This window comes from Corythoichthys intestinalis, chromosome 11 (genome assembly GCF_030265065.1).
Source record: "Corythoichthys intestinalis isolate RoL2023-P3 chromosome 11, ASM3026506v1, whole genome shotgun sequence".
In the NCBI taxonomy this organism is placed as follows: Eukaryota; Metazoa; Chordata; class Actinopteri; order Syngnathiformes; family Syngnathidae; genus Corythoichthys; species Corythoichthys intestinalis.
Window position 1 is genome coordinate 24,101,794 of NC_080405.1, and position 24,897 is coordinate 24,126,690.

General features: G+C 39.7%; 3 protein-coding genes across 13 annotated transcripts in view; all 3 read right to left on the minus strand.

The window, feature by feature from the left end:
• LOC130923821 (protocadherin gamma-C5-like) overlaps nt 1-24,897 on the minus strand; it is a 313,176-nt gene that overhangs the window by 204,126 nt on the left and 84,153 nt on the right. The window contains exon 1 of one of the 11 annotated variants that reach the window (XM_057849882.1): nt 21,475-23,890. The exons of 9 other annotated variants lie outside the window; for them this stretch is intronic. In XM_057849882.1, the coding sequence (XP_057705865.1) occupies nt 21,475-23,856 (2,382 nt within the window). In that variant the 5' untranslated portion in view covers nt 23,857-23,890. Of the gene's footprint in view, nt 1-15,578; nt 18,047-21,474; nt 23,891-24,897 lie in introns of those variants that run through there. One more of the 11 variants, XM_057849871.1, reaches the window with a different exon arrangement.
• The window catches only part of LOC130923830 (protocadherin gamma-A11-like), a 100,322-nt gene continuing 80,046 nt past the window's right edge, over nt 4,622-24,897 (minus strand). The window contains exon 2 of the mRNA XM_057849889.1: nt 4,622-4,712. Within this exon, the coding sequence (XP_057705872.1) occupies nt 4,704-4,712 (9 nt within the window). The 3' untranslated portion in view covers nt 4,622-4,703. The remainder of the gene's footprint in view (nt 4,713-24,897) is intronic.
• Nucleotides 7,968-11,835, minus strand: LOC130923829 (protocadherin gamma-A6). The gene has a single exon (XM_057849888.1). The coding sequence runs from the start codon at nt 11,513-11,515 to the stop codon at nt 9,098-9,100; it is 2,418 nt and encodes an 805-aa protein (XP_057705871.1). The 5' UTR covers nt 11,516-11,835; the 3' UTR covers nt 7,968-9,097.

Sequence of the window (24,897 nt, forward strand, 5' to 3'; positions counted from 1 at the left end):
GTCGTCAGTAAATCCAGCGGCACATAATGAAGCAGACAATCATTCACACAGACATTAACATTGTGTGGATACTTGTTCACTAAGGTCAGATAAATGTCTTTCTAAAGTAAAAACAAACCACATTAATATAATCAAACCACAAAAGATATTAAGGTGAAATATTATTCACTCACCAAAGTTGACATCTGGGAGAGATATCCTGCGATGTTTTTGTTCTCATGTGGTGTTTCAGCATTAACTCCATCCACACTCACTAAACTTTGATTCATAGCTTGCATATTCTTCATGTCACTTTTTCTGGAATCTGTGGTCCTGGACACCTCATAATTGTACACGTGCGGTAGAGTCCTCGTCCCTAAAGTATCCGAGTACCGGGGCGGACAATACGGAATAACTGGCAGGTTGGAGTGGTACAGGATGCGAGACTGTCTCCACCTGTACACTTTGACTGATATAATAAGCAACAAGCAGGTGATAAAGAGGAATGAAACCACTGCCAAAGCCAAGACTAAGTAAAAAGTCAGCTTGTCATTGTAGTCCTTATCATTCATGTTAAAGTCAGTGAACTCCGACAGCACTTCAGGGAAGCTATCTGCCACCGCCACGTTAACAATGACTGTAGCTGAGCGAGAGGGTCGTCCGTTGTCCTCCACTACAACAGTCAGTCTTTGTTTGACAGCATCTTTATCAGTCACTTGCCGGATAGTTCTTATTTCTCCATTGTGCAGGCCCACTTCAAATAGTGCCCTGTCTGTGGCTTTCTGCACTTTATATGAGAGCCAAGCGTTTTGTCCGGAATCCACGTCCACAGCCACCACTTTTGTCACCAGATAGCCCACATCTGCCGAACGAGGCACAATTTCAGCCAGCATTGATCCGCCCGTTTGGACGGGGTACAGTACGTGAGGACCGTTGTCATTGGCGTCCTGGATCAGGATGGCTACGCTCACATTGCTGCTGAGAGGAGGGGAGCCGCCGTCCTGAGCTCTGACGATAAAAATCACTTCTTTGATTTGCTCATAATCAAATGATCGTACTGCACTAATAACTCCACTTTCAGCATTAACAGATACAAATTCAGCAACTGGACTTCCTCCAATTTCACTATGTTCCAACATATATGAGACACGAGCGTTTTGGTTTTCATCCGGGTCTTTGGCACTTACTACTAGTACCGGACAACCCGGAGAGTTATTTTCTGCGATACTTGCACGATACAAGCTGACCGAAAAGATGGGAGCATTGTCATTTACGTCTGCAACTTTTAAATGAAAAGTCTTTTTAGTGGAGAGGGAAGGTGAGCCACTGTCGGAGGCAACAATCGTTATGTTATATTCTGACGCACTTTCACGATCAAAGTCAGAATCAGTCGTCAATGCAAAATAATTTCTCACATTTGATTTAATTTTAAATGGAACGCGGCCTTCGATCCCGCACCTCACGTGACCATTTTCACCAGAATCTAAGTCTTTTACATTAATGATACCAATAGTGGTACCAGCGGGGGAGTCTTCTGACACAGGACTCGTGAAAGACATAACGTTAATGACTGGGACATTATCATTTAAGTCCATCACTTCTATTTCCACTTTGGTGGACTCAGTAAGTCCACCTTGATCTTTAGCTTCAACCATGAACTCTATTGTTTTGTCTTTTTCGTAATCTACTTGTTTTATTACATATATTTCACCTGTAACCTCGTCTATATGAAACAAATCTGCAATTTCTGCATTAGATTTTGAAAATGAGTATGTTATTTTTCCATTCGAGCCGCTGTCTGTGTCAGTGGCATTTACAGATAGAATGTGGGTGTCTTTTGGTGCATTTTCAAATAATTTGGCTTTATAAATTGTTTGATTAAAGATAGGAGCATTATCATTTGCATCTAAGATAATAATATCTATATTTACTGTACCTGATCTCGTTGGATTGCCGCCATCCACAGCCACTAATTTTAAAGCGAGCCGCGGCTGTTCCTCTCTGTCTAAGGCTTTCTGAAGCACCATTTCAGCTTGTTTTTTCCCTCCTAGACTCGCGTGTTGTTTCAAAATAAAATTATCACTCGGTGTTAAAATGTAGCCCTGCAGACCATTTGCATCCACGTCAGCATCGTGTGCATTCTCCAAAACAAAACGGGAGCCAAGCGCAGCAGACTCACTTATTTCAAATTGCAAATGGCTATTTTTAAAGGTGGGGGCATTGTCATTGACGTCCAAAACTTCGATCGTCACGGGGTGCAGTTCCATGGGGTTTTCCAATAAAATCTCAAAGGTGAAGCTGCATGGCGTCACGTCTCCACAAAGCTGTTCTCTATCTATCCTCTCTTGGACAACCAACAGCCCTTTGTCCGCCTTCAGCTCAGTGTACTCGACGTTTTCCCCAGTCACAATGCGGGCCCGCCCAGACCGTAGTCTTTTAAGATCCAAACCGAGATCTTGTGCCACATTCCCGATGAGCGAGCCTTTCTTCATCTCCTCGGGGACTGAGTAGCGTATTTGTGCAACCGCTGCATTTAGAAAAATACCCCAAATGACAAAGAGGCAGGCAGCACGTCGCCCAAACCGTCGCAATGGTATTCCTCTCAGATTATCATTTTTTGACTCCATGTCGAAATGTAATATTCGAATAAAAGGAACCAATGTAAAAAAAAAAAATAATATGACTAAAAAAGTCAGTTGTTTTCAAATCATACTCTAGCACTGTTTTAGTTCCGTCGTGCGAGTCAAGATATCTTGTGCGAAATGGGAGTCATAGAGAAGGGAGTTGCACTGCATTATGCAGCACGAACATATTCATTTCTCATGTAACAGCGCCTCTTAGAGGCGATCTTGTGCAATTAGGCTAGTTGTGTCAAAAGGTTCAAATGGGGGGAGAAAAATAAAACAAAACAAAACAAAACATATACTATATATATTCTCGATACGAGCGCATTAGGAAAACAGAATACGCCTACGAGAAGAAGGAGACGCCATTCATGCTTTGGTCTAAAATTCTATTTTGCACTCAAACAGCAGTCCATACAATTGTAAAATTGCTGTTATACGTGTACAGTATACTGTACATTTTTAACACCAATCGTGTATTCCTCAGAGAACGTGCAGTTAGCCTTCAATGATTTAAACAGTAATTCAGCACCATGGCTAGAGACCCAGAACAGCCAGTTCTCACAATTCCACCTGTCAGTGTCTTGCTTCTCATTGCAATTCATTCATTCCTCATTGATATCCTCGACGAGGGTCGCGGAGGGGGTGGAAGAGGAAGGGGGCTAATTTTTAACAAGTGAAAAAGGAAAAGACAAATTTCAGGGTGGATTTCAATGCTGCTTGCTGTTCCTTGTGTCACAATAAAAGCCAAGTTTTCAGAAAACGAAATGACACTGTTTTTGCATCTCAAATAATTTGTAGGCAATAAACTTTTGCAATTTTGAATTTTGCAATTATCTTGTTTTTCCATCGTAGCTGTTTATGCAGACATATGGACTGTTATCAACCAAAAGCTTTATGTGAAGGAGATACTGGCCTTTGCATTTAAACATATTTAAAAACTAGATGTAAAATAACAATTGAAGGGACCTTTTTGCAAAAGTGCCTTCTTTAATTGATTATCAGAGTGGTGAAGTAGCAGCAAAATGATAAGGAAAGGTACAATGCAATGTACAACAACTTCCTCAGGCAACACTGGGTTTACCAACTTAAAAACATGACATTTACGGTTTCATTTATAAGATCACTTTTCTGGCACTCTTTAAATATCATTAGTGCAATAAACAAGGAAGAATGTTGACATGCCACTTACCAAAGTTGACTTTTTCTGATGTCAGCTTGTTGCAAGTGATGCATCAGAATCAGTCCTGTGTATGCTTACTAAACTGTGTCCCATGGGTTGCATATTCGTCATGTCATTTCAAATGAAGTGATAGTTTAAGATACCTTGTAATTATTTGCTTTAAATGATATGCTGATGAAGTGGTTAAATGCACTTTTAAGGCTGATGCAGCAGCACCGCCAACGGAAATAAAGTAGAACGACACACAAAACTGTGCTCCTCACACCAGCGTGACTAACACATTGAGGCATGTTACAAAACAGATAGACGGATACATATAGGGCTTATCAAATAGCAGTGACCTACATTGTGAGGTATTAACATTCCGTATGAAATGAGCATCCACAATGAATGTCCCTTGACCTAACATCAATACCACATATTTGCAACATTAAAGCCAGCACAGGGACTCATGTCTGTGCCTCCCACCCCTGCGATCGTGTACTTCATTTCAGCATGCAGCTGCTGAGCATAGTCTTGTACACATCATGATGGTGCATTCTTAACGCCAAGTCTGCACAGCAACAGCAGGTTATTAATATTCACGGAGCTTACACTGGAAACACTTTTCTTCCCTGTAGGATCACTTTTCCTGCATAAGTTACATGAATGCAAATGGTGACTTAGAGTATGTAAGCCTTGTGTAGGAAAGATTCTGAGCTGGATGACCTGAATGATAAACATGTTTGTTGGCACAGAGTGTTCTGTGAAAAAAGAGGCTAAAGCAAAGAGATTGCACAAATGGAAACACATTCTGGGTCGACAGTATCATATTGATTGTGTCAGCTAATTGGTGCTTTTGATGAGACTAACGTTTGTGTGATATTCTGAATACTATAAAACCGTAGGGTGCATGTGACAAGTGAAATAATTGAAAATTAGCTTACCTGTGTGCCCACATTGGAAGTTGCATTGACGGAGAACACCAAAAAGAAAGAGAAAGAATAATATGTCAGTGTCAAGCACAATCATGACATTTACTTAAAAAGTTGTGTTGTCGCATGAAATGCCCGAGACATTTTATACAAAGAGAAAATTCACATACATGAGTGTGAACATGTATTGGTAATTCTACTCTCTCCAACTCTCTCCAGACAAATAGTGCCATTTTTATACAATTATTACCACTAAATGTGAAAATAATATGAGCACAGTTTGCAGCTGCCCATTATTCCAACTTTCCAGCTTGTCATTTCTAGCAAGGGTATAGGTTTGCATAGGGACGGTAAGGACATAATACTAGTAACTTTTCAGGATGCTCAAATTGTCCCCACCAACTTTTAAGCAACCTTATTTACATTATAAAATAACTTCAGTTGTATAGGTCATTTACATTGTCTTCCAATATGCTGTAAGGAAAGAATTCACCCTACCATTATTAAGTGAGTTAATTTAATTATGTTCAGACTTACATTTACCCCTTTTCACTTGCTGAATGTGCCTGTCCATTTTTTTCCCCTAAAACGCACATTTGATTGGCTGATGACTCGACCCCGCACACATATACGCACACTCACACAACCGCAACAGAAATACATGTCTACATGCTGCCTTCTCCGCACCCTTCAGGGAGGAAGGATATTAGAAGTTTTTTTCCCGCCAGCAGCAGCAACAGCCACTGTAAGTAATGTAAAAATATGTCAATGTTGCAGAGGTGGGGACACGCTACTAATTTTACTACTGAAAGTCCAACCCAAATCCTAGAGCAAGTAAGAAGCTGCTTAGAGAGAAGTGTCCTCCTGTATGTGTTTTCATGTTAACGTTAATTAAACTGTGAGAAATGTAGTGAACTCTGCTGGAAACTATGGAACAAGCAAAACTTGAGCAAGAAGCTGCTTAGAGAGAGGTTCCATTCCATTAACAGAAAAGTGTTGACGGTAAAGAAAAAGAAAAAAACATGCTGCTGCTTTTCTCCTTGTAAATGGCCTAGTTTAGAAGGAAAAAGGGTAGTTAATGTTGTGACTTTAAAACATTTGAAACCAAATACCTATAAGAGCATTTATTAATTCATTAAAATGTATTTATTTTCTACATTATTTATTTTTAAAAAATAATAATTTTATTTGTAGCCAATGCAGACATTTTTCAGACAATCATATATTACGGAAATTGTAAGGTAGGTAAAAAGTTTAATTAATCTCGATTGAGATTTTTTTCCATAATTGCTCAAACCACTAATGCACTTTAGAGATTAAAATAAGGGAAAAGTAGATAAAAAGGGACAATCAATTAAAACATTGTATAACTCTTGTGGAAAGAATGTAAGCTAACATGTAGTTCGATGTATTGGTTAATAGACACGTTTCCTGAGCGAAAAATGGGTGGCGCCATCTTGGAAAATTTCACCTCCAGTTCAGAAAAAAACTCATGAGTTGCGGCTGAAGTCAGCAGTGTGTTGACGAAGTTAAAACAGCAAAATCAAGCCAGAGAAACCCACGGAATCCCCAAAAATGGATTCAGCACGACGTAGATGAGACGTAGATGAGATTGTATCATTGTTCTTATCACTTCATAGATCATTTGTGGACAAAATTATAGCAAACTGTCAGACTGTGTTGACGTGAGGTATAGATTTATACGCCGGCCGCATTTGCCGAATGCAGATAGGCTGACACGGATTTTGTTGTTACAAAGAAATACTACAAGGTATGTACATATAAGCAAAAATACTATGTCATTCTTTGTTATTGCAGATATTGATTGCAATAAAACATTTGGACAACATGATTTCATTTCTTGTTTTATTTAAAACGATCGGCGCATGTGCAAAACAGGTCAGTAAATCACAATTTATAAAATTATTTGAAAAAATAGCATATGAGAATGTGATATCACGCAGCAGAGCTCCGGAGCGGCTTGAGAGCCTCGCCAAACTTTGAGCCGACATTATCCGGACCATTGGCGGCCTACAGACAGGCTTTTTCCCACTGTCCTCGGTATTCTACTTCGAATAGCGTATCTTAAAGTTGCTGCAGTTAAAAAGCTCGTAGTTGGATCTCGGGATCGAGGCGAGCCACCGTCTCCAGCAGCCTCAGCCTCCTGGCCGCCCACAGGGAGAACGCACGTAGTCTCGATTTATGTCCAACAACGTACAGTAAGTGAGGCACATCAACTTGTCTTCTCTTGCCTAACAACGTTATCCACCTGTAAACAAACGAACAAAAAACTTGTAACATTTGCTTTTATGCGTTGACATAATTGTGCCATCTACATGTACTGATAAGCAACAGGCTAGTAGCAGATAACAGTAGTTGTAGTAAATAATATTAAAGATCACCAAAATTACAATCATCATCGTAATAACAATATCAAAAGCAATAAGTCGCTTCATGCGCAAGATTTTAGCTTTAGTATTTTTCGAGCACTCGACACATGAACGTGCAGACATACCTTCCATAACACAGTGGCAACATGGCTACAAAAACACCTGGTCTTTGTGGTGGCACGAGCTTGGTGCCACATCTGTCTTCATGAACATGTTGTCCTCCCCTGTCGTGATGAGGGCAGATGGATGCGGTATATCCAAATGGTCTTTTTTAAGGGATTTGATGAGTAATGTTACTCCAGCTCCACCATTGTTTTGAATGGAGAAATTCTAAAACGGGAGTTGCTTTCAAAAATAAGGAAGTAAAGCGAAGTACCTTGTAAACTTGTGTATCAGTTAAGTAGTAGGAAACGCATCAGCATATTCGTGAGAAATGTAGCCATGACCCCTGTTCACCCTATCTGTTTGGTCTCATTTATGTCTCGTCCCCTGCAAAAAGTGTACATGCAAGTTAGGCTGTTATAGCGTCCCTACCAATGTTGAGATCTTGACTCCTCGTATCTTGTTTGTCATACATGATGATCGTAATTAGGGAGAATTTAAAAATAAAGTGTTTCTCCTTTTGTTTTGTTTTTTTTTGTTTTGACTATTTCTCTGTTTCACCACAGTGGCTGCATGGACTTTAGTAAGACAAAAACTACACAGACAGCATTAATCTGGTGTATTATGCTTGAACCACTGACCTCACAGTTAATGTTAACCTTAATCTTCAGCCTTTACCATTATTATTAGTAGTAAGACTGGCATTATAATAGTTGTGGCTCAGGGCTGTAAATTGTGCTTGATTGTACCTCATTCAAAAGAGTCACAAACAAATAAAATGTTTTGTTACAAAATCAAAATTTATTTAAGAATTTAGTCAAACATTTGATTACAACATGGCATTGCAGTGTCACATAACAAAGACTTATTATAGAATTACTCATGGCCACAGATTAAAAAGGGAACAGCGTTGACCTGCGTGAACAAGACAAAGCTGACACATGCTGTAAAAATGATTTTAAAAAAACATGGGGTGGAGGGAAAGTATGGAAAAGTCAGGTGAATTAGAAATCACCAACCTGTGCTAGTAAATGAATGTTTTACAGGTCTTACAAGTTTGGTGGTCACATGGCACAATAGCAAGATATTTCTTCATAGCAAATGAGAGAAAGTTGAAAATGAGGAAACAATTGAGAAAATATTGCAGTTGAGAGGTGTTCTTAGTGACTTGCAGCAATGAAAGAACAACAAAGCTTAACTAACGATACAAGAAAAAGAAGTATTTAGAAGAAAAGTGCATTTAATTAACAAACACAAAACAAAACAAAGATCAATTTACGTGCTAATTAAACATTTAATTGGTTTCACAAAATTATTTTAAAGGTGAATAGTTCCATGCATATATACAGAACAAAACTGCACAAAATAAATGTATTTAAAAATATAACTTGATGCCTTGGTTTCTATTCAAATCTTTACAGCTTTTTATTACAAACTAAGCTCAATGGCTACATCGTCAGCACAGTCTAAAGTAGCAAAGATATTGAATTCAAAATACTTTTATTATGCTTCCACTTTGTAGAGATTTCGAATTGTGCTGTATTATAATGTAGTGCATAGTTTAGATCATATAACAAATAGTATAATGAAGTAGAGTGTTAATGTGTTTGAATAGTCAACATGTTTTTCATTTAGTATTAGAAAAGTACAGAATCCTGTTCAAATAGAGGTTTTCATGAATTAAAATAGATTTTTTTTTTCTTTCTTTCTTTCTTTCTTTCTGTCTTTCTTTTTTTTAGGTTGAATCGGTGTGACAGACTCACATTTCATGGAGTTTGAATGTGATCGGTTAGCTATGAACTCTAAGGTGTGCACACTTTTGCAATGTTTTAAAATAATTTATCCTTGTCATATTTTTTTAATACCTTAAAATCCTGCTTTTTGAACAGGTGTGTGCAGACTTTTTCAAGTGACCACATAACAAGGATGTGACGGACCAGCCCGAACCTTCAGGGTTGATCTGTCAGCGCTGATGCGCCTTAAGGTGTTCTTTTGGTATGCGGCGCTTCTTTTCTTTAGCGTGTCGGTGTCTGTGTTTGAACCGAAGCGAAAATCGCCTCTCCATGAGCCTGTGGTCAGAAACGGATCATACCGATCATCTTTCAGCAATGTCCCACAGTGACTAAAATCTGTGAAACTAGGTGGATAGTACGTGGGGAAAACAGGAAGACTAGCTGCCGTTGAACGGTAGACATAACTACGGCGACAAAGCTTGAAATAAAAAACTCCGATGATTAAAAGTATTAAGAGGAAAGAAACGGTGAACAGGGCAATAATCAAATAAAGCCTCAAACTATCGTTGTCCTGGGATTCATCAACTAGTTCAAAGAGATCTTGTAGAACTGGCAACCCCTCTCCAATGGCGATACTAACTGTCGCTGTTGCAGACAGGGCTTCTACCCCGTTATCTGTTACCGCAATAATAACTGTTTGCTTAGGTTCATCAAACTCCATAAAGGTTCGCAGAGTTCTAATTTCACCGGTGTGTAATCCCACCATAAACAGATTGGGCTGTGTTTCTTTGATTATTCTGTAAGACAACCACGCATTGTGGCCCGAGTCGGCGTCTACAGCAACCACCTTAGTGACTAAATAGCCTCTCGGTGCTTCCAAGGGTACTACATCCTCAGCTACAAAGGCTTGTACAGGATATAGAACGACTGGCGTGTTGTCATTTTGATCCTTTATAAAAACGTTGACAGTGCAGGTGGTGGTGAGTTGGGGGTCGCCACTATCGCGGGCTTCCACCTTGATTTGGAAGTAAACTGACTTCTCATAATCAAAAAGCCGCGATGTGAAAAGCTCTCCTGTTTCCATGTTAATGGTAAGATAAGAGGAAACTTCCAAATCGGTCTCTTTTGATATTTGGTATATTAATTTAGCATTAGATGCATCGTCCATGTCCTGCGCTGTGACTTTCAAAACAAACGTGCCAACAGGTTGGTTTTCTAGGATGTTGGCGGTGTACTCGTGCTGGGTAAAAGTTGGGGGGTTGTCATTTACATCGTTAATCACTATTGTTAAAACTTTTACACTCTCCAGAGGGGGAGTGCCCGAGTCAGTGGCAGTAACAGTAATGTTATACACCGATTGAACCTCTCTGTCTAGCATGTCAGATGTCACCAACATATAATAGTTTTTCACTTCTGATTCAATTTGAAACGGGACATTGTCAGGAATGGAACATGCAACGTTTCCACTATTCGCAGTGTCCATGTCATAAATGTTGATGAGGGCCACCATTGTTCCGGGTTTGGCGTCTTCCAGGATGTTTGCTGACGCTGACTTTATTTCAATCACGGGTTTGTTGTCATTGACGTCGATGACATCAATGATCAGCTTGCAATGGGAGGCCTGGCCGCCGCCATCTTTAGCTTGGACGTCCAATTCATGAGTACTCGCCTCCTCGTAGTCAATGACACCTGCGACTCGAACTTCACCGGTCAGAGGGTCAATGTGAAAAACTCCTCTCGTCTTGTCTGTCAGATGACTGAAAGAGTATGTAACCTCTCCATATAAACTATCATCTGAGTCTGTGGCATTCAGTTGCACAATTAAAGTTCCTGTGACAGAGTTTTCTGGAACAGATGCTCTGTAAACGCGTTGGCTGAAAACTGGGACATTATCATTGGCATCCAAAACACGGATACGGATAGAAGCAGTCCCAGTTCTGGCTGGACTTCCCCGGTCAATGCCATTGATTTTCATTACATGTTCAGCTTCAGCCTCTCGGTCCAGTGCCTTTTTAAGAACAAGCTCTGGATATGCATTACCATTTATTTGGGTACTCATTTCCAGGCCAAAATGGTCATTTGGGCTTAATTTGTATTCACTGACAGAGTTGGTGCCCAGATCAGGGTCATGCGCACTCTCCAGTGGAAAACGTCTCCCAAGCACAGTGGATTCAACCAAATCAAGATTAATCTCCTCTGCAGCAAACACTGGAGTGTTGTCGTTAATGTCTGCAATGTCTAAAAGTAGACTGAATGCTTGGAGGGGGTCCTCTAGTAAAAGCTGATGCTGGATGGTGCACACGCTTCCCTGTGCGCAAAGCTCCTCTCGGTCGATCCGTTGGCTGATTAAAAGATTGCCAGATGACAAGTCCAGTTCGCACAGCCGGCTCGTTCCGTCTGCAACAACACGGGCGCGACGAGCACCGAGCTCCCTCACTTGCAGACCCAGATCCCGTGCGATGTTCCCGATTACAGAACCTGTCAGCATCTCCTCCGGAAGGACGTAACGCACCTCTCCAGACGACACAGAAAAAATCAGGCAAAAAAAGAAGAATTCTCTCCAGTGTTCAAAGTGGATTCCCGGGTCCATTTTTAGAGCCTCTCTGATGCTTATAAACAGTCAAAAAACGATCAAAATCCTAAACGTGCTCTTGAAAATGTCGAAGTGAAAATTCTGCTGCAATCCAACGCTTCCCTGCTTCTCTAGCCGAGTTACTCATGCTCTATTAGGGAAGCTGTCAGCTTGGATTCTTCTATTCCCATTGCATCTCTCTCTCTTTTTCTCTCCCTCTCCATCCCTCTCCAAACACCCACACATGTGATATTTTGCTGCCTCCATCACACATACACATACATACGCAAGCACACACACACTTTTTCTCTGCCTACATCACACATACACACACGCGCATACAGACTCATGCACACAGCCTTCAGCTCTCACCCAATGCTCCAGTTTCACTGACACAGTTACAGAAGAACACGCCATCCATGATTCAAACATTATAAGAGCGTCGCCACGAGGACAAAGGGATAATTACAACAGAAACATGCCATATGAGTTTTACTTTATGATCAACAACAATTTTCAGCAATTAAGATGCGTTATGCAAAATATAGTACAGTTAAAAATGCGAGAGCATAATCTAGTGTATTGAATTAAATAAAAAAAAAGAAGAAAAACAATCTCATTAAGATGTTATAAAGTTGCAGTGTACATTTCAGCTTTTTATTAGCCTTCTCAGGTTATTTTTCCCCACTTTGTAGCTGAAGCCTGAATATTTTGTGTGATTTCAAACTTTTTACAATTTCATAATTTCCTCCATCCACTATATTATATATATTATATGTAACAAGCATTATTTTGGAGATTTTTTGTGTTGTGTTTTCACTAAAAACACATTTAGGAATAATGGCCAAATTTTTAATCTTGGTTTCATCAGAATAACCCCCCCCCCACCACCACCACCCACAACATTTGTTTAGAAGATTTCAAATGTGTTTTCGTAACATTTCAAAACATGATTGAATATTTTTATCAAGTACAGTGCCCTTCATAATTATTGGCACCCCTGAAAAAGATGTGTTTTTTAGCTTCTAATATTTTTTTTTATTCAAATAATATGGGACCTTAATGGAAAAAAAAAAGAGAAAAATCCAACCTTCAATACAAGTGCATTCATTCAGTGGGGAAAAAATCCCACATAAAGAAAAAAAATATTTGACATCAAATAATGTGTGTCACAATTATTAGCACCCCTGGTGTTAATACTTTTGTACAACCCCCTTTTGCCAACAAAACAAGGTCTGTGGACTGAGATGGCCATGGGAGGAGCTTGATTTTGTGTCTGGTGAACCATTTCTGTGTAGATTTGGCCATATGTTTAGGGTCATTGTCTTGCTGAAAGACCCAGTGATGACCCATGTTCAGCTTTCGGGCAGAGGGCAACATATTTTGATTTAAAATGTCCTGGTATTTCAAAGCATTCATGATGCCATGCACCCTAACAAGGTTCCCAGGGCCTTTGGAAGCGAAACAGCCCCACAGCATCACTGACCCACCCCCATACTTCACAGTGGGTACGAGGTGCTTTTCAGTATGCGCATCTTTCGTGGCACGCCAGACCCACTTAGAGTGTTTGTTGCCAAAAAGCTCAATCTTGGCCTCATCTGACCAAAGCACACGGTCCCAGTTGAAGCCTGGGACCGTGTGTATTTTTGTGTGAGACCAAGATTGAGCTTTTTGGCAACAAACACTCTAAGTGGGTGTTGCGTGCCACGAAAGATGGGCATGCTGAAAAGCACTTCATGCCCACTGTGAAGTATGGGGGTGGGTCAGTGATGCTGTGGGGCTGTTTCGCTTCCAAAGGCCCAGGGAACCTTGTTAGGGTGCATGGCATCATGAATGCTGTGAAATACCAGGACAATTTAAATCAAATATGTTGCCCTCTGCCCGAAAGCTGAAGATGGGTCGTCACTGGGTCTTTCAGCAAGACAATGACCCTAAACATATGGCCAAATCTACACAGAAATGATTCACCAGACACAAAATCAAGCTCCTCCCATGGCCATCTCAGTCCCCAGACCTTGTTTTGTTGGCAACAGGGGGTTGTACAAAGTATTAACACCAGGGGTGCTAATAATTGTGACACACATTATTTGGTGTCAAATATTTTTTTTCTTTATGTGGGATTTTTTCCCCACTGAATGAATGCACTTGTATTGACAGTTGGATTTTTCTCTTTTTTTCCATTAAGGTCCCATATTATTTGAATTAAAAAAAAAAAAAAAAATTAGAAGCTAAAAAACACATCTTTTTCAGGGGTGCCAATAATTATAGAGGGCACTGTATATTCTTGGCAAAGGCAGACAACTGCCAAGGGTGTGCGCATCGAATAACATTATCTTATTTACAGTATTTCTTCTGATATTTTTTGTTATATCTGCTATATGGAGTTTGTCACTATATACCCGTGACTGCCACCTCCATAAATGTAACTGAAGCCTGCGTTAAGCTCGTCCATGGCGTGCATTTTTGTATAAGCATGAGCATAAAGCAACGGGCGTATGGCTCATCAGATAAGCACCGGAAACAAAAACAGCAAATGTTATTATTTACTATTAGTGGCAAGTCTTTAGTTGGTTAAAAAAATTTTTTGCCAAACAAAGACTAGACGAAGGCTGAGGACTAGGTGAAAAACATAAACGTGCACAGACGCCTGTTCGAGCGGAACACTTGATGGGCGCTTTTAGGGGTAGTCTCAGTTAGGACTTGTGTAGTCATCAGGGCACTGGTGGAGCATGCATGGAGAAGAAAAGTATTTTACAATTTTCCTAAAAATTCCATACAGTACCTTCAAATTGAACTGTAAAGTTTGATTGAGATCAGAATAATAAAAATAAAAAAATAAAGTTTTTTAAAATATAAAAACCTGTCATCCAAACAGGGGTGTGTAGACTTTTTAACTAATTGCTATTTATTTTCTTTTGCTCAAATGTTACCTTTTTTTTTTTTACCCCCCCCCCCCACCCCCACCCCCGCTGGGCACCTGCACGCTCTCTCTCTCTCTCTCTCTCTCTCTCTCTCTCTCTCTCTCTCTCTCTCTCTCTCTCTCTCTCTCTCTCTCTCTCTCTCTCTCTCTCTCTCCTTTTATTAAAAAGTAAAAAGTAAGGCCTATGGTAAACATACAGTGAGCATGCATAAATACTAAATATTTGTGCATGATTGCCAGTTATCACATAAAAAGCATGTCAAGTTGATATTGTTTTACGAGTAGCAGACTTAATTAGTGTAATGTGACTGATTTAACATGACTATTGTAGCTATAGGGGTTTGATAAGCTCAGATGTCCAAGCCAACACTTTCTTAAACCGCAGAGAAACACAAGTGTTACCTTCATCATCACGAGAAATGTATAATAATTTCTCATTTGGATTCCTTCTTTACATTTAAATTCAGTTTCATTACACTGTAAACCCTGTTACAGTCACAGATTCAAAAATGTTTATATAAGAAATAACACTATTTTAGTGATGTACAGTATGGTTCCTAATCTTTTTAGAAACATTTGACGCAAATTAGCTGTAAAATATTAAGCCCTATTCAATTAAAGTGGCAAGAATCTTATCAGAACTTGAAACGTTCTAACTCAGTCAACTAAATAATGACAAGTTCAGCCGTTTGGGATGACAGTGTGAAACACACATTGCAAATATAAATTGGCATTGCGCAGTCATTATTTTCCTCATTTAGGTAAACTGTCACACATTATTAGCCTACTAAACTGAAACCAACATCATAGATTGATGCATTATTAATCATTTAAGAAAGTGTAAAAAGAGGTCAGTTAGATGAAAACAAGTTTTAAAATGAATAAGTGATACCCAGATTGTTAGCAGGTTCACTGTAAAATGGAAAATATAAGGGGAGACGGATATATTATTTAAAGGAAAAAAAAATCTTATCATGAAGATAACTGCCACAGAGCTGAAAAATTAAACAGCAAAGATAGATACTTAATCTCAATATACTGTACGAGGGAAAAAAAAAAAAAAAATCAAATGGACAGAGAGATTACATGGATTTTGACTCAAATGAGGAAATCACATTCAAGAAATTATCAAGCAAAGTAATCGTGTGCTTTTATCAGTACCTCTGGTGAACCTTCGGCACGTCCAAACATCTCATCAAAGTCACTTGGACTTTTCCTCAGCGTCTGCTCAGCAGGCAGCGTGTTGTCATTGTAGGAAGAAACAAACTTAAAGTCACTGGTTCTAGAACCCGTTGTCAAGTAGGCGTCATAGTTATAGGTGCTGCGTAAAGTTCCCATGCCATCAACATCTGCATAATTAGGAGGGAGATATGCGCTAGGGATAGCAACTGCTCCGTCAAACAACATCCTGGGCTTTTTGTGACGACAAAATCGCACACCAAGGACGATGATGATGAAGGTCAGAAAAAAGGTGGACACGGACACCAGGGCAATGATCAGATAAGAGGTCAGTTTAGAATTTTTCTCCTCGTAAGAAATGTCCTTTAGTTCTGGCACCTCAGCCAGATTATCCGAAAGAAGTAATAACATGGAGCAGGTGGCAGAGCGAGGGGGCTGTCCATTATCTTTAACTGCCACTATTAAGTTCTGTTTCATGCTGTCAGATTCCAAAACATCCCGCTGGGTCTTGATCTCTCCACTGTGGAGCCCGATGCTGAAAAGTCCCGGATCTGTGGACTTGACTATATGATAGGAGAGCCAGGCGTTCTGTCCAGAGTCAGCATCCACTGCTATCACTTTGGACACCACAGAGCCTCCGTGTGCAGCTTTGGGCACCAGCTCAGTCATGAAGGAGTTGCCCTCTGGTGCGGGGTACAGTATCTGAGGAGAGTTGTCGTTCACGTCTGAGACAAACACACTGACACTCACATTGCTGCTCAACGGAGGAGAACCATTGTCTCTGGCCATGACATGGACTTGAAAATTCCTCAAGTGTTCGTAATCAAATGATCTGACGGCATGGATGACCCCCGTGTCTCCATTAACAGACACATAGGAGGACACTGGGGCACCGTTCACTTCAGCAGCTAACAAAGAATAAATCACGCTGCCGTTCTGTCTCCAATCAGGGTCTCGGGCACTTACGGAACATAAAATGGAGCCAGCTTTGTTATTTTCACTCACATAAGCGCTGTAGGACTCCTCCTCAAATACGGGTGGGTTGTCATTGACGTCTGCTACAGACAGGTACAGATTTTTGGAGGCGGACAGAGGAGGAGCGCCCTCATCGGTGGCACTGATTGTAATGTTGTAATCAGATACTAGTTCACGGTCCAGTGGTCCAGTAGTCAGCAGAGAATAATAATTTGGAATTGAAGGAATTAACTTAAAAGGGACATTTTGTTGAATAAAGCATCGGACCTGCCCATTCTTCTCAGAGTCTTGGTCCTGCACATTAATGATGCCCACCTCAGTACCAGGTGGCATATCCTCTGACACTGATTTAGACAGAGACTTTAAATTGATCTCAGGAGCATTGTCATTCACATCAGTGATTGTTATAATTACTTTGGCATAAGAGGACAAACCGAGCCCATCTTTGGCTTTCACGCGTAATTCATATGATGTGCTCGATTCATAGTCAATGGCGCCTGTTACAGTGATTGCACCCACTTTACGATCAATACTGAACATATTCTTTACATCTTCTGCAATATGTCCAAAATCATAACTCACATCTCCATTTACTCCCTCATCAGCATCAGTCGCACTAACATTAAAAACAACTGTGTTAAGAGGAGAGTTTTCAGGCAGGGTGGCTTTATAAACAGACTGACTAAACACAGGGGCGTTATCATTAGCATCCAGCACAGTAACGTGTATGACTACTGTACCCGATCTTTGAGGGGACCCTCCATCTAAAGCCGTGAGAAGCAAATTAATTTCTTGTTCCTTTTCACGATCAAGCTCTTTGTCAAGAACAAGTTCTATTGTGTTATCATTAACGGCCAACACAAAATTATTATTTTTCTTCAGGATGTATCGCTGCACTGCATTTTGTCCTATGTCTGCATCATGTGCCTCTTCTATCACAAAACGAGCCCCTTTAACGGCAGACTCCCTTATTTCCAAATCAATTAAGTCATCATTAAATATTGGTGCGTTGTCATTTACGTCTTGAATATGTAGATTAATGCGATGAAGCTCCAAAGGATTCTCCAGCACGAGTTCTTGTTTCAAGACACATGAAGCCTTGTCGCCACACAGCCCCTCTCTGTCAATCCTGTCGGCCACAACCAGCTCCCCATTTCTCACGTTGAGATCACAGTAGCGCTTTCTGCTCCTGTCAGCGTCGATGCGCGCTTTCCTGCTGGACAGTGCGCTAGCCTCCAGTCCGAGATCCTTGGCTAAATTCCCAATCACCGACCCGCGTTTCAGCTCCTCCGGAAAGGAAAAGCTTGCGTCTCCATGTGCGGTATGAAACAAAAGGAGGAGGAAATAAAAGGTGCGCGAAGGAAATGTAGACATGATAGAATCCATCATGGACGCCTCCCTCACAGGCTGAAGAGCCAAACAATGTGGTTTATAAAATCACGTACATCCGAGCCTCACGGCAGTCTCCACCAAATAAAAAAGGGCGTTAAACAATTTGAAGGCTAGTCTATAGCGCCACCGTGAGTTAAGTTGGCAGTCGACAACAACAACATAATTTCTTTTCAGCATTTAAGTGCTGCTCATAAGGTGTTACTGTCTACAGTACACTATCCTAAAAATAAGCAAATAAACCCACCCTGTTAATTTTTTAAAACTGTATAAGTTTTAATAAATTGTACTAATTTAAATTTGGTAACGAAGAATCTCATTAGATTTTAACTGAAAGGTTTTGCATAAAATGACACAAAATGTGGTGCCGCTCACTGTAGAATAATAATTTATTAAAATAAAACTACTGATGAAGAAAACACCTTATCTAATTTATCTAATTCGTGGATTCAATCACTAATAAAAACCCAAAAATATATAGGGTTTTTCAAGTTTCAGTGGGTTTTCATGTTATTTGACAAATGCAGACTTGTGTGTACACTACAAAACACAAATATTTTGTAAATACACCATGCACTATGTCACCTTGTGGACTTGAATTGTTCATAATACCTTATGTTAATTTGATCTAATGACAAATATTCAATGCAAGAAGACTACAAACTACTTGTGTACCTTGTTATAAAAGTAGAAGTTGAAAATACCATGAGGATGAATTCTGAGTAGACTGATTGCTTTTAAACCACATAAATTCCCCCCAGAACATTGAAACCACAAGAATACCAGCAATGCAACAATAACTGATAATATTTTGTTCATAATAGACTGCACAGATGTCTAGCAGAACAGGCAGATTGAGATCATTACCTCAGCAATCAGGTAATACAGGTTTTCACTTAATCAGCTGAGGAGCACTGATATTTGGGGACAAGTGAAAAAAACATCAGGGCCCTGCAGATAAAATAAATGAATTAAAAATCAAAAAACCAAAAAAAAATGCAGTTTTCTAAGGGTCCCTATTACGGGCATTTCAAATGCCATTATTTTTTTTTTATACGTGGTGTTGTCTGTGATTAAAAAAAAAAATTAACCACACATATAATTGCTGTTATCTATGCTATATGAAACATTGGCCCATGCAGACTGAGCAAATCAAACCATTAAACAATGTTTATTATTTGCAAGAAAGCCTCAGCATCTCCTTGCAGTATCACAGAAAAAAATATCTGAGTAAAGCTGAAAAGGTAATGAAAGTAGAGCATCATGAATATTCAAAGGCTTCCGTGGAATTTCAGTAACAGTGGGGAAAAATCCAAATTTCAATTAAGCTGTACGGCCACTACCCGAACAAACAAATCAAACAATGTAGTTCTACGATGACAATTGAAACATTTTTTTCTTCTTTGCCAAAGCATCGCAGTGTCCATTTTGTTGCAAAAAAAAGCAAATTTTAAAGGTTGTCCCAGCTAAAATATGACGAGAAGGTCAAAAGAAATTTGAGCTATAAAACACATGTAAGAAAAAGAGTAAAAAGTTGGTGTGAAATGAGGATCGCCGACCAAATGCATAAAAAAGCAATATCAACACCCAAATATAAACAACCACATATTTATCATTCTGACAAAAAAAAAAACAAGCAAGCAAATAAAGGCTTCAAACATGAGAAAAGGTGCAGTTATATCAGCTATAAAAGACAAAACATGAACCATTAAAGAGCTTCCCTTTGGGGTGGGGGGTGTTTATGAAATCCTGCATGAATATAGAAAATAATTAAATGAATACTATAGCAAATACATTTACCACTAAAGATCATTTCTAGTGTCAATATCCAACTAAAGTCAGTGGTAATCAACATTTGCTCAAAATATAGCAGACTCGATGCTAAAAATATGTATATTTTTGATAAATTGCAAGTTTGCTAATTGGAGTAAAAAAATCAATAGAATAATTGCATCTCCATGAAACTCAACAGAGGTAATATGTATTGGGAACCATTATGTTGCATACAGGATATAGCAGACTCTATGCTGAAAATATACAGTGTATTTTGAGAAATTGCAAGTTTGCTAATTGGAGTAAAAAATTATAAAAGAATTGTATCTCCATGAAACTCAACAGAGGTAATATACTGGACTGTCTCAGGAAATTAGAATACACAATATTCTAATTTTTTGAGACAGTCCTGTGTATATATACAGGACTGTCTCAGGAAATTAGAATACACAATATTCTAATTTCCTGACTGTCTCAGGAAATTAGAATATTGTGTATTCTAATTTCCTGAGACAGTCCTGTATATATACACAGGACTGTCTCAAAAAATTAGAATATTGTGTATTCTAATTTTCTGAGACAGTCCAGTATATTGTTAACCATTAATTATGTTGCATGCATGCAGGGTTAGATATTATCAGATTAATGTTTGGAAAGAAAGTGTAATGGCTAATACATTTCAGACATGTCCAAAGTGCGGCCCGGGGGCCAAAAGCGGCCCGTGGTCAAATTTCATCCGGCCCCCAGCCTGTGTCATAAAATCAATAATGTCTGGCCCACACACAGACCTAATAAATTGGTCAGCAGTACTGCTACCAGCATATGAAGTAGCTTACACACTAAATGCTGTTCCTCATTTACTTACTAAAAGGCAGCAGCACTCTAAGCAACATTACCCCGCGTGACCCTTTACTCCTAATTTTCTAAAATGGCGACAATCAACAAAAAAAAAAAGGAAGTTGACTGTCGGCCGACGCTTCAATGATAGGTGGAAATTGGACGATTTCTTCACTAAAATACGCAAAAGCATTGTCTGCCTCCTTTGCAAAGAGACAGTCGCTGTTTTGAAAGAGTTCCATGTGAGGCGATATTACTAAACAAGACACGCTGACATGTACGACAAGATTACAGGGAAGATAAGTAGCGAGAAATTGAAGCAACTTAAAGCTAGTTTAATTTTACAGCAGCAGTATTTCGCAAGAGCCCAAGAGATGAAAGAGAACGCCACAAAGGCTAGTTGCAAGATTTTGTGGAAATTATTAATTAAAAAAAAAATTATAAAGCAACTGTGACACACAGAATGGCTTGGTAAAATTTGCATAAATATATTGTTCTATGTAAAGGATGTCAGCCAAGGTTGTCCCCCCACATTTTTACCACACCGATTCTCTCCCCCTTTGCAAAAAGTTTGGACACCCCTGGGCTAATTAGAAGATTTGGACTCACATTTGTGAGTATATTGTTTGTTATAAAACCTAGGAGCTGACTAAGGAAAACAAGCATCGCCAAAAAGCAACTGAGAAGGAGTTTTTGTTAGAAAACAAAATCTTGACTGTGTGGTCAGTAAAATAAAAAGGAATAAATCTATGGAATTAGTGTTCACCAATTCAATGAAAGTCTGCCTTTCACTCAAAACCAGTGAGGAGCAACTGAGCCAGATCACAACTCACAGAATGAACGATGAATACCACAGGGAAATAACCAAGTAAAAAAAAAAATGGAATAGGGCTCTTGATCATACCTCTGGAGAACCATCAGCATCTCCAAATATCTCATCAAAATCATTTGGACTTTTCCTCAGAGTCTGGTCAGCAGGCAGCGTGTTGTCCATGTAAGAAGAAACAAACTTAAAATCACTGGTTCTAGAACCTGTTGTCAAGTAGGCGTCATAGTTGTAGGTGCTGCGTAAAGTTCCCGTGCCATCAACATCTGCATAATTAGGAGGGAGATATGCGCTCGGGATAGCAACTGCTCCGTCAAACAACATCCTGGGCTTTCTGCGACGACAAAATCTCACACCAAGGACGATGATAATAAAGGTCAGAAAAAAGGTGGACACGGACACCAGGGCAATGATCAGATAAGAGGTCAGTTTAGAATTCTTCTCCTCGTAAGAAATATCCTTCAATTCTGGCACCTCAGCCAGATTATCTGAAAGAAGTAAAAACATGGAGCAAGTGGCAGAGCGAGGGGGCTGTCCATTATCTTTCACTGCCACTATTAAGTTCTGTTTCATGCTGTCAGATTCCAAAATGTCTCGCTGGGTCCTGATCTCGCCACTGTGGAGTCCGATGCTGAAAAGTTCCGGATCTGTGGACTTGACGATATGATAGGAGAGCCAGGCGTTTTGTCCAGAGTCTGCATCCACCGCTATCACTTTGGACACCACAGAGCCTCCCTGTGCAGCTTTGGGCACCAGCTCAGTCATGAAGGTGTTGCCCCCCAAAGTGGGGTACAGTATCTGAGGAGAGTTGTCGTTCACGTCTGAGACAAACACATTGACACTCACGTTGCTGCTCAACAGAGGAGAACCATTGTCTCTGGCCATGACATGGACTTGAAAATTCCTCAAGTGTTCGTAATCAAATGACCTGACAGCATGGATGACCCCTGTGTCTCCATTAACAGACACATAGGAGGACACTGGGGCACCGTTCACTTCAGCGTCTAACAGAGAATAAATCACGCTGCCGTTCTGTCTCCAGTCAGGGTCTCGGGCACTCACGGAACATAAAATGGAGCCAGCTTTGTTATTTTCACTCACATAAGCGCTGTAGGACTCCTCCTCAAATACAGGTGGGTTGTCATTGACGTCTGCTACAGACAGGTACAGATTTTTGAAGGAGAACAGAGGAGGAGCGCCCTCATCGGTGGCACTGATTGTAATGTTGTAATCAGATACGAGTTCACGGTCCAGTAGTCCAGTAGTCAGCAGAGAATAATAATTTGGAATTGAAGGAATTAACTTAAAAGGGACATTTTGTTGAATAAAGCATCGGACCTGTCCATTCTTCTCAGAGTCTTGGTCCTGCACATTAATGATGCCCACCTCCGTACCAGGTGGCACATCCTCTGACACTGAATTAGACAGAGTATTTAAATTGATCTCAGGGGCATTGTCATTCACATCAGTGATTGTTATAATTACTTTAGCATAAGAGGACAAACCGAGCCCATCTTTGGCTTTCACGCGTAATTCATATGATGTGCTTGATTCATAGTCAACAGCGCCTGTTACAGTGATTGCACCCACTTTACGATCAATACTGAACATATTCTTTACATCTTCTGCAATATGTCCAAAATCATAACTAACATCTCCATTTACTCCCTCATCAGCATCAGTCGCCCTAACACTAATAATAACTGTGTTAAGAGGAGAGTTTTCAGGCAGGGTGGCTTTATAAACAGACTGACTAAACACAGGGGCATTATCATTAGCATCCAGCACAGTAACGTGTATGACTACTGTACCCGATCTTTGAGGAGACCCTCCATCTAAAGCCGTGAGAAGCAAATTAATTTCTTGTTGCTTTTCACGATCAAGCTCTTTGTCAAGAACAAGCTCTATTGTGTTATCATTAACGGCCAACACAAAATTATCATTTTTCTTCAGGATGTATCGCTGCACTGCATTTTGTCCTATATCTGCATCATGTGCCTCTTCTATCACAAAACGAGCTCCTTTATCGGCAGACTCCTGTATCTCCAAATCAATTAAGTCATCATCAAATATTGGTGCGTTGTCATTTACGTCTTGAATATGCAGATTAATGCGATGAAGCTCCAAAGGATTCTCCAGCACAAGTTCATGTTTCAAGACACATGAAGCCTTGTCGCCACACAGCCCCTCTCTGTCAATCCTGTCGGCCACAACAAGCTCTCCATTTCTCACGTTGAGATCACAGTAGCGCTTTCTGCTCCTGTCAGCGTCGATGCGCGCTTTCCTGCTGGACAGCGAGCTAGCCTCCAGTCCGAGATCCTTGGCTAAATTCCCAATCACCGATCCGCGTTTCATCTCCTCCGGAAAGGAAAAGCTGACGTCTCCGTGTGCGGTATGAAACAAAAGGAGGAGGAAATAAAAGGTGCGCGACGGAAACGTTGACATTTTAGAATCCATCATGGACGCCTTCCTCACAGGTTGAAGAACGAAACAATGTGGTTTACAAAATCACGTATATCCGAGCCTCACGTCAGTCTAAAATAAAAAAAAAAAAAGGGCGTTGAGCAATTTGAAGGCTGGTCTATAGCGCCACCGTGAGTAAAGTTTGGAAGTCGACATCATCAATATCATTTCTTTTCAGCATTCAAACGAAACATGCGTTACTCTGAACGTGTTACTGCTAAAAATAAGTAAATAAAGGCTCCCTTTTCTTTTTTAAAACTGTAAAATTAAGTTTTAATAAATTGTACGAATTGATATTTGGTAATGAAGCATATCATTATATTTTTACTGTCCGAGAAGTTTTGAGCAAAATGAAACAAAAATGTGGTACTAGAGAAATAAATTATAAAAATCAAACTATTGATGAAGGAAACACCTTATATAATTTGTGGAGCAATAACTAATATATGAAAAAAATATTTAGTGTGTTTTAAGTTAGTGGGTTTTCATGTTATTTGACAAATGCATAATTTTATGTGCACTACAAAACACAAATATTCTGTAAATACACCGTGAACTATGTCACCTCGTAGACTCGAATTGTTCATAATACCTTATGTAATTCGATCAGATGACAAATATTCAATGCAAGAAAACCAAAAACTATTTGTACACCTTGTTATAAAAGTAGAAGTTGAAAATACCATGAAGATGAATTCTGAGTATAGATTTATTGCTTTTAAACCACATAAATTCCCGGCACTACAAGAAGCAATGCAACAACATGTAACAACAACTGCTCATATTTTGTTCAATGTCAATAGACTGCAGATGTCTAGGGGAACAAGCAGCTCCAGATTATTACCTCAGTAATCAGGTAATAGAGGTTTTTACTTAATCAGCTAGAAACTGAGGAGCACTGATATTTGGGGACAAGTGAAAAAACATCAGGGCCCTACAATTAAAATAATAATAATAATAATGTTTTGCACGGGTCCCTATTACAGGCATTTCAAGTGTCATTATTTTTACACTTGGGGTTATCTGTGATTAGAAAGA